This window comes from Borostomias antarcticus (assembly GCF_949987555.1).
Source record: "Borostomias antarcticus genome assembly, chromosome: 1".
NCBI lineage: Eukaryota > Metazoa > Chordata > Actinopteri > Stomiiformes > Stomiidae > Borostomias > Borostomias antarcticus.
In genome coordinates, this window is record NC_140234.1 from 38,059,175 (window position 1) to 38,068,049 (window position 8,875).

General features: G+C 43.6%; 1 protein-coding gene across 2 annotated transcripts; it reads left to right on the plus strand.

The window, feature by feature from the left end:
* The first annotated feature begins 1,961 nt into the window (after window positions 1-1,961).
* On the plus strand, window positions 1,962-8,178 carry LOC311309629 (thrombopoietin-like). Of its 2 annotated transcripts, XM_084438960.1 has the most exons (5): window positions 1,962-2,355; window positions 3,759-3,889; window positions 4,095-4,181; window positions 4,933-5,100; window positions 5,216-8,178. In XM_084438960.1, exons 1-5 carry the CDS (start codon window positions 2,343-2,345, stop codon window positions 5,360-5,362), a joined length of 546 nt encoding a protein of 181 aa, XP_084295086.1. In that variant the 5' UTR covers window positions 1,962-2,342; the 3' UTR covers window positions 5,363-8,178. The 2 variants fall into 2 exon arrangements, 1 of the variants encoding a protein (XP_084295086.1); XR_014630470.1 differs by lacking the exon at window positions 3,759-3,889.
* Window positions 8,179-8,875: the final 697 nt, after the last annotated feature.

An 8,875-nucleotide genomic window follows, 5' to 3' on the forward strand; every position in this document is an offset into this window, starting at 1 on the left:
AGCATGCCAGGGAATTGCGTTCCCAACTCAGACAGCAGCAGCGAGCAGCGCAGGTTCCTGTTTTACACCTGGCTCCCATCACTAATCTCCCTACCTGGCAGTCATCACTGATAACCATCCCTAGAAGAACCCAGTCTGCACTCAGCGTGATGGGTGAAAAAAAGGTTCTAGCTCCACTCCTGTTGGATGGTGTGTCTGATCATAATAATCTTGTTTAGTTGTTAGCTATAACTTGCAGCATACGTTATGCATGAAAAATACCTATTTACACTGATAGGCTACTAGCTAGCTAGCTAGCCTAGTAGCTAGTTAGCACTATGCTAACATTAAGTGCTATGCTAACGTTAGCACTATGCTATCGTTAGCTAGCTTACGCTGGCTAACGTTAGCTAGCAAGACTAGACGAGCTGGCTAGCTAACCTTAGACCTGCTTACCTACTAAGAGTCAGACTAGCTAGTAGTTATGCTGCGTTCCATTTCTCTGGGAAGTTGTGAGGTGCACTAGCTAACATTAGCTAGCATGATGAGTTGGCTAGCTAACATTGCATCCAATGTAACTTTACAAGCTCAACTACCAAGACTGCTAACGGTCGCTAGCAAGATGTACATGTATACATACAGCCGCTGGCGCTGGCTAGCGGTCCTGTTGGTTTGTTGGTGGAGTGGTATGTGAGTGGTAAGCCACCAACTCACCGACGGAGGACTGCTAGCAGCGCCAGTGGCGGCCCCACTGCCTAGCCACTGATCACGCCATAGCGGGGTCGCCGCGGCTCCCGTCGGTGGACCACCGAGTTGGTCGTCAGCGGGCCGCTGGCTGCCCACAGATGATCTGCTAACTGGGTAATGTCGCAGGGTAATATCCCAAATTACAATACCCGACGTTATTCACTCAAAAAGACAAGAATCGATCGAATTACAGAAAGTAGGCTAAACATTGTATAAAAGTGTCCACATAAATGTATTGAGCTTCAAAAGGTAGTTTTTAGTCTTACCAATTTCTCTCAGGTGTAATCCATAGGCTACAGAGGCTTCGAGAGCACGTTCCCACTTTCAACTATTATCACTGCATTACAATCATTCCACGTGGAAGTGGCATGCGCTAAGATCATTCCGCTGCGGGCAGAGACGTGTATGCACTCTGCAGACAATTGTTTTATATTGGCCTCATGAGCACAGAAATCGGCCTATGCCGATTACCTAAAAAGGGCATATATCTGCCCGATTAATCGGCCGGCCGATTGATCGGTCGACCTCTAGTGCTGCCCCTCATTTTAGGTGTGGGTGGGCACAGAAAAATGTGGAACTAGAAGACCAAATCTCTACTATTGACGTCAAACGCATCATTTGACATAATTTGGAGAGTTTTTTGAAAGTGTCAAAAATCAAAACCACATTCATTGTAAAATACTGCACATTTGGGAATGATATAAGGCTTAATGTTAATCGTTGAAGTGCCCCTTTAAGAATGGCTAAAATTTAAGAATGGCTGAAACTGTGGGAACTTTTAAGCGAGATCTTAAGACATACATTTTTAATCTTGCTTTCATCATGTAGCTGGCTTATGTTATAATTAAATCTTCTCGATTTTAAACTTTTTTTTTTTACTGTTTCTTTCACATTAGGCTATTCTCTTTTTTCATATTATCTGTCTTGCTTTGTTTTCTTTTCTTTCTTTTTTTTTTACCATTTACTATGAACTACGATTTTATTTATCTTTTCTATTCTGTAATGCACTGTGTGCCAAACGTAGGCTATATAGGACCGTGTACAAACAAATATACTTTGTACACGGACTATACGTAGAGTTTGACTTTGCAGGGTTAAATATCGGTAGCCGGCTAGCCGCCAACAAAACGTCACAGAGAAAGGAGGACGTTATGTTGTGTGTTTCTTATTCTGACTCGTTCTCAGGGGACGTAGGATATTTCTGGTCTCTCTTATTTGCGCTTGGTGGACGGGACATGGAGAAATGTAGAATATTAACTTTAACTCAAATAGGAAAACCCCCCATTGACCCAATTCTTCCGATCGCCTTCTAAAACATTCTTGTGTTATTGCGTTTCTTACTATGTCCTGGAAAATGACTTGGATATTATGATCGATGGTGGTAAAATAATATTAGCCTACAACATTTCAGCTGTCGCCATGGATTTTAAACGAATATGCTAAATTGCTGCTGGGATCGAAAAGGCAATTGCAACAAAAACAAGTTCGAAAAGGCCATTGCAATACAAACAAGAGTGGACGTTCCTCTTCTAAATTGCTATCCCTATATATCTGAATGGAACACAGGGACGCGCGGCATGGAAGAGAAAAGCCGCTGATGCGCACAGGAGCGCGTTATGGCTGTTAACAGTGGGTATTCAAATGCGTCATGTTGGATGACTATCCCCTAGGTGTGCATGCATGTCAATTATTTAAAAAACTATGTTGACACGCATAGGCTATAGTGCCCTACTTGGCTAGAATAAACAGGACACATTATATTTAATTTATTATAACTGATAACATGTTTTGTGGGATGTATTATTGCCAATATGAATATTTGTCACACAGGCTAAGATTCACATTCCTATAAGGCAACATGCGTACTGGTTTGCGCGGTGGCCCCCCCTGGGTTCACCCATAATAGGCTTGAAATGGGATCTAAGGCTTAGCCTAGTTGGGTTTCAGGTTTATTGGCCAAGTGTGCTCATAAATCGCCTACAAGGAATGTCACCCTTCCACCCCACAGGTGTTTACAGGCACCTCAGAGTTGGGGGAGGTATTCATATGGCATTGTCACCTGAATTTTGACACTAAAAGAGTGTCACAGAGTGCACCGAACCACCCCTTGCCGGCTCCAACCCGAGGGGGGCGCCACAGAGCACAAACAGATTTCTAGTGACCATTGCCAGACTGATCCGTGCAGAGAAAGACGATGGTCTCACGCTACAAGTAACCCAGTAGAGCCCATAAATTATCTGTTTGGATCAAAGGTTCTTAGAAGATTATTTTTTAGATCTACTGATCTGGAGCAGAGTAGCTTGTAACAGAGAAATTAAAATATATCTTTATCATTTCATGTCTGACACCAGTGTAACCAGAACGTATGTGGATATGTGAGTTTGTGAGAACATTTTTACATGAACACCCTTTCTCTTCTATTTGTAAACCTTTCTGTTAGCCATTGTTCATAAGGAAGGAACCATTTTTATGACTCTTCTATGTCCTAGCAGCTGTTTCCCAAGGCCATAAGCAATGGCCTGGGGTCTCCACATACAGGCCAGCTGTTGACCTGTAGAGCTGACCTACTCTCTGGTAATCATCTCATATAATTGGATAGTGGAGTTTTACATATTCTTGTTTGGGTTGTGCCCACAGTGGATATAATGCTGTGTTTGAATTTTATCATGGCTCTTGGCTTCCTACCAGAGAGCCCGACTTTGCAAACTGTTGGAATGAAGCTAAACAGCTTTGGACTTACAAAGGTGAACCTCGGCATTTCGATAACTCATTAATGATTAGAATCATTTAACGCTGCATACTGTATCAGTAGTGGAAGGGCGAAATGTTGGACCGTGGTCTGTTTCTTCTTACTAAGGTGAGGATCTATTTGGGGAGCTAGACTGATTTTACAGTACAGTAAAGCTAGACTGATTTTACAGTACAGTAGAGCTAGACTGATTTTACAGTACAGTAGACCTTGTCTTGGGAATATTGTAGATTAAAACTGGTTCGGTTCCTTATTCAATCACCTGCACTCTGGGCTCGTCTAGGACTCCTGCTCCTGCTGTTCTGCATGGTTTACTCTGAAGTGCCCAACGTCCAGACCAGACCAATCGACTTTGTGTGTGACGCACACGCCAGGAGAAACATGAACAAAGTGAAAGAATTGGAGGGTGCCATGGTGTGAGACATACACACACACACACACACACACACAAAGAGAGAAAAAGAGATGCTGCTGTCACATCAACTGTCCACAAACTACACAAACCTGACAATGTTACAGTACAGTAACTGAACAAATGGTGCATGTGTGTGTGTGTGTGTGCATCTGCATCTGTATGTATGTGTGTGTTTAATGTGTGTCTCTGGCCTTGTCTGTTTAGGCTGCCTGCAGTGGTTCAGACCATCTCCTTATTTCCGTCCCGTTACCCTGTGTCGGAATACAAAGGGCATCCTGGGAGAAAAAATCTGTAAATGTTACACTCGACTGTACACACACACACACACACACACACAAATACACACTCACTCACTCATACAATTACACCAGGGGTTCTCAACCTTTTGTAACTTAAGGCCCACTTTTGATTGTTGAAATACAATTCAGAGGATCACCTTCCCAAATACATGGGAAAAAAACATAGCATGACTGAAGTTTGCATCCGAGGGAACATTTGCTAGCTACGTTAGCTGAACACATTTGTCTGAATACCAACGGATGTGATTGGCGTGGTGATATTTTCAAACGTACCTGGTCATTGAAATTATGCATTTTAACTTGACGTTTTTTATTTATATGTGAATTCTTGAGTACATTTAGATATAAAAACAACTAGCTTTGTAAATTACCACACTTTATTTTATTTTTTCTAACCATTGGCAGTACCACTGCTTCGGCAGCTAGTCTCGGAGCCAGACTCTCTACGGAGGAGAGAGTCTGGACTTCAGCCGCTTAGAATTTGTAAAAGGAAGTTCTTAACATCACGTCCGGTCCGGACTGTCTACTACTCTCTACGGAATTTTGACAGGATATCTGCCCGTTTTTCCCCCAACTTCCTTCAACAAAATGTCTGCGTCTGAATACCAGACGTAGTTGAGTCTGGGCCGGAAGTCGACTCGTCTGGCTCGCGAGACTACTCGGCAGCCAACTGGTTGAGAATGGATGCAATACACCATCCCTGAAGAAAGTGTGTGTGTGTGTGTGTGTGTGTGTGCCTCCAGCCTCAACAGAAGCGTGCTGAGGTGAGGGGGGCCCTGGGGGTGATGTTGAGCGGCGTGGGCATGGTGAGAGCTCAGACTACCCCGGGCAGCTGTCAGTCATCTCTGCTGGAGCAACTGGAGCACGGTGTGAGAAACCACCTACACATAGTAAACCATCTGGCAATCCAGGTGAGGGTGTACGCAAACACACACGCACGCATGCACACGCGCACGCACACACACAAACACACCCGCACACACTTTACACAGACACACATGTTTTACATTGTCTCTTGGTACACAGGGGGATATAGCAGGCCCAGTGTCAGACTGCCCCAGCCAGAAGACCCAGAGACTGAGCCAAGTGCTGAAGATATATGGCAAGCTGCTCCATGGCAAGCTGGAGTCACTCTGCCTGGACCTCCGACACAGCTGTCCAGACCAAAGATGACCATTGAGCATGTTTGAGGGGCCTTAACATAGGGGCCACACTCTGCCTCCAGTACTGTACGGCTGTGGTTGCTTTCCAACAGGAACTACACTGTAAGGAGAAACAGCTCTCTCTGATGGTGACAGAAGAGAGCTACAGCAGAGTGGAACTGAGCTCTAAGTACAGTAGTTCTGAACTGAGGCTTTACAAAGCTGGCATAATGCCATGGCCCACTAAGAAAGACAGTGCCAAGACATGAACACTGGAATTACTTCAGATATACCTGGTTGGAATGTAATATATAGACATTTGAGATGCAAATTCATTGGAGAGCATAGATGGACCTTGCACTGATGGTAGAAATATTTGAGTCAATAGGGTCTGTGCCTATGATTAGAATCTATGTACCTTGCTCGGATTAGGGCAGGCCTAAGTTGAGGCCAAGTATGTAGGTATGTAGGTATTAGGCTACTCTGGGAAAAGATGAGTTGACTGTAAAACTGGATCAGGAAACCATAACGGAGTGATGCAGCTTGTAGGTGTAATTAAATTTAAAGTCCACACGGGCCGTGTCCGAATGTCCATACTACATGCTACATACTATATACTGTAGTACATACTGCAACTCGCCTGCTACATGCTATTTAGTACATACTACTCCACGAAACATGTTTAGTATGTGAGATAAATGTAGCATGCTTCTCGAGTCATCCAGTGAAAGTGATGGGCTCCCGCTCGCATACGATTCATGTTAAACTTACAACAATATTGAGCTAGCCAGGCATTGGAGTTGGTCATCCAGCAGGCTCGATCCTCACCTTTCTGTATAATCCAAACTGTGGAATGGCTGTGATAATAATCTGTTTTAAAGACATTTTATGTTTTAAAACATAAAAATGTTCTTCATTGGCCTCGTTTAGCACCAGCTGCAACACTCTCCTCCAAATTCATTTTCTCCGTTAGCCGGGCTAACGTTGCATTCAGTAGCTTGTGCTTATTATTATTTGGGGTTGGTGCTTGGCCTACAGGGGTTATTTTGGGGGAGATAGCCATTGGATTGTTATACTTAAATTATGATAGCCAGCTAGTTCCCAATCTTGTTTGATAACGTTATTTGATTCAGACATAACGTAGGCTGCCTGGTACAGTCCACTGACCAGTTGCTGGTTAACTATGAGGCAGGATCCCAGCCGACCGTTGCACCCCCCCAAACCCACAACGGACGGTTATCAACTGGGCTGGGACTCCCCCTCTCATCGCTAACCAGCAACTGAGCCAATTGAGCTAAAGGTGGTTAGCTAGCTCGATCGTAAATTACTCAAACTGAATAAATGACACCGATAAGCACAACGATGCCAATAGTTAGCTTAATCTTGATATAACTAAGACATCTGCTAAAAAAAAAAAGTTTTTCCACTGACACATTTAAGCTAGGTTGGCGAATTACTGTCGCCTCAACTTCCACCAATTTTATCAAACCGGAAACTCTACGGTGACGTGCCACAACGTTTCACTCATGGATGTATTAATAGAACTGTATACAGCCACTCCATTCACTGACCGCTATCAGCAATGAAGCCCTATTGAACCGCGCCATCTTGGCAAATTTGTAGTCATTTGACCATTTCCGGTGACTTTTGTACTTGCGCAGTTGTGCTTTTCTGGCCTTCCGGTGACTTTTGTACTTGCGCAGTTGTGCTTTTCTGTCCTACGCGCATCCACGTCCACAACGTTGACCGCTTCTAGCTATCGAATGGCCGACTGGTGTAAGATGGATAGCCTAACGTTAGAGAGATAAATGTAGTCTATGGTTATGTTAATAAAGCTAACAATGATGTTGTAACATGCATGCAGCACTGCCGATCTGAACGATTGATTCATTATTACCATGGATCGGTATTGGGATTGATCAAGGGCGAATGTGAAATAGCAGCCACGAACTCAGCGGGTTATCCGAGATGCGGTAGCAGCGGCCAAAGCTCCTGCTGGCGGGGAGTGAAGCTTTTCAACTCGCTTGTCACTGGCTCCCTGGAGGAATTTATCCTGGCTGCAATAACGTTATCGCGAACGGAATGAATACCATCTACTAGCAAACAAAACATCTTATCTTAAAACATCAGTTATAATTAACCTGTTAAAACTAAGATGCCTGGATGAAAAAATAATTTCTCCAATGGATATATTTTACAAAAACAGGTTAATATGCAAGCCGGTTTTCATTGCTAAATCAAAGCGGGGAGAGCCGGGAACGTGTGTGGACGCGCGTAGGACAGAAAAGCACAACTGCGCAAGTACAAAAGTCACCGGAAATAGCAAAATGACTACAAATCTAGCCAAGATGGCGCGGTTCAATAGGCCTTCACTTTAGATTTCGAATCCTGGGGGCTTGGTTTCACTCAAATCGCCATCTTGTTTCCGGAATAGCATCCTCTCGATGCCTGCTATATTTTTGGGGTAATTTCGGGAATATGCAGTACATACTATATAACAGGCCAGATGTAGCAGGCGAGATTTTTATGTATGCTGCATCTGGCCTGCTATATAGTATGTACTGCATACTGTACATAGTATGGACATTCGGACACGGACACGCATCCTCGATAAAATGGGCGGAGCAAGAACACATCCTGGCATTTGATGTGGACTTGGGACTTGCAAACTTTTGAATTGGAACAGTACTTGGGCTCTGACTGTTGACGTTTCACAAGGATGCTTGGAGGCTTGGGCTATTAGACTATAGCGTTATAGCTTTCAGCCAGCTATGAACAGTAGGCTATATGCCTATTTAGTCAAATAATTGCATCTGTGGGTCTTACCAGAAGACAGATCATTTGTGCTGTGAAACCGACATAAAATCCACATTGTTCTTCAGTCTAACGTTATTTATCTTAGTAGGTGTCCAACAAAGCCAGCTGGCCTGCACACTGAAATGTTACTGTTCTGTGTTCAACATCTGTCCGTTGTGGTGATATAAATGAATTGAGCAGAATACCAATCATTATAGCCCATTTCATATACAAAGGCAACACAATGTGCTTTACAGAAAGGGGAAGGATGTCATAGACGGCCTTTGCTATGTTTCACCCGCTTCAACTGAAACTCGCTCCGCCCTCGCTAGAGCCCCCGACTATAATTCGATAGTCACCCCTTTCCTCTCACTAAGAACATGACTGACTGTGTCAAAAATATGAACTCGTAAATTCTCAAACTAAAGCAAATACACAATTAAAAATAATCTCTATCCGCAATTATTTGGGGTTACATAATCCTACCAGGCCAAAAGTTCATTTGTCGGAATTTCGGAAATAGTCGGACTCTCTAAGCAAAGAAAACAGTCTAAATTTAGCACAATTTAATCTACAATATAAGGTTAAAAGGTTGTTGTTGTTTTTTACAGTAGATCCGACAGGTCTAGTTCAATAATTCATTATCTATTTTTATTTTTATTTTGATCGGCCGCATAGCTTGTCAATGCGTGCAGCCAATGGCCAGGGGTGCGTTTCCCAGAGGCATCGTTAAGGCATCGTAGCGCTA

Excerpts from the sequence above, each read along its gene's own strand:
- LOC311309629 (XM_084438960.1), top strand. Across the intron at positions 3,890-4,094 it reads AAGAATTGGAGGGTGCCATG|GCTGCCTGCAGTGGTTCAGA; the intron begins GTGTGAGACATA and ends TTGTCTGTTTAG. Across the intron at positions 4,182-4,932 it reads CATCCTGGGAGAAAAAATCT|CCTCAACAGAAGCGTGCTGA; the intron begins GTAAATGTTACA and ends GTGTGCCTCCAG.